This window comes from Triticum aestivum, unplaced genomic scaffold (genome assembly GCF_018294505.1).
Source record: "Triticum aestivum cultivar Chinese Spring unplaced genomic scaffold, IWGSC CS RefSeq v2.1 scaffold13765, whole genome shotgun sequence".
NCBI classification, from domain to species: domain Eukaryota; kingdom Viridiplantae; phylum Streptophyta; class Magnoliopsida; order Poales; family Poaceae; genus Triticum; species Triticum aestivum.
In genome coordinates, this window is record NW_025233734.1 from 897 (window position 1) to 2,190 (window position 1,294).

At 55.6% G+C, this 1,294-nt stretch overlaps 1 protein-coding gene across 1 annotated transcript; it reads right to left on the reverse strand.

The window, feature by feature from the left end:
- Positions 1–433: 433 nt before the first annotated feature.
- LOC123176104 (histone H3.2) lies at positions 434–1,094 on the reverse strand. The gene has a single exon (XM_044590489.1). The coding sequence runs from the start codon at positions 1,003–1,005 to the stop codon at positions 595–597; it is 411 nt and encodes a 136-aa protein (XP_044446424.1). The 5' UTR covers positions 1,006–1,094; the 3' UTR covers positions 434–594.
- Between the last annotated feature and the right edge of the window lie 200 nt (positions 1,095–1,294).

A 1,294-nucleotide genomic window follows, 5' to 3' on the forward strand; every position in this document is an offset into this window, starting at 1 on the left:
CTACTACACTGAAATGCTGACAACTTGGCCGACGATGGGTGGACGCTGCAGGATGCATCGATCATTAAAAATTCCGTCATGCTTGAGATGTTCAGGCATCCAGAAGCTCATGGTAAGCTCTCCCTCGAATCATTTCTGCCATCCAGTGAGTACATTAGTCGTTTCGGTTCGTAGCCATATCTGAAAATACAAGTGTCAAGTACTAAAACTGAAATGAGTTAACCAAGTGCCTGTACAAACGTGCAAAGAAACTGAATCACACGGCGACCAAAGAAAAATAACAGAGCGCCCCAGCAAAATCAAGAAGCCCGTGGGACACAGCATATCTTCTAATTCAATCACTGCAACAACTTGGTACATGTGACAAGAACACCATCGCAGAATCACGGAGCAATTTACAAGCAAAATTAAAGTCATTCGAGCATCAGATCGATAACTGAACTTTCCATTGGCATTTCATTCGAGCATCACGATACATTAGGATCAGAAGACACGTCATATCAACACCAACAAACAGAAGCACCCGACAGGCCGACGCCCATCCAGATCACAAGACAAGAACAGCTACTACCAGTATTACCGGCGACCCCAAATCTAGGCGCGCTCCCCGCGGATGCGGCGTGCGAGCTGGATGTCCTTGGGCATGATGGTGACGCGCTTGGCGTGGATGGCGCACAGGTTGGTGTCCTCGAAGAGGCCGACGAGGTACGCCTCGGCGGCCTCCTGGAGCGCGGAGACGGCGGAGCTCTGGAAGCGGAGGTCGGTCTTGAAGTCCTGCGCGATCTCACGGACGAGGCGCTGGAAGGGGAGCTTGCGGATGAGCAGCTCCGTGCTCTTCTGGTACTTGCGGATCTCCCGGAGCGCGACGGTTCCCGGCCTGAAGCGGTGTGGCTTCTTCACGCCGCCGGTCGCCGGCGCCGACTTGCGAGCAGCCTTGGTGGCGAGCTGCTTCCTCGGCGCCTTGCCGCCGGTGGACTTGCGCGCCGTCTGCTTTGTGCGGGCCATCGGAACTTGGGGTGGCTGGGGATCTGGCTGCTGTGAGGCTCTGGTGTTTGGAGATCGAGAATTTCACTTGGCGGTGGTTGATTTGGTGGAGGAATGGAGATGGATTTTAAAGGGGATCGAGGATGGGTGTTTGGTGCTTCGCGCGCGATAATTTGGGGGCTCGGGTTTCCGCCAGGCGGGGCGGGGGAAGCGGAGGGTGGGATGGGCGCCGTTGGATCGCGGCCGAATGGAGGGTTGGGATTTGCGTTCGCGGCTCTCACGCGGATCGTGATCCGTGTGCTCAATGAGC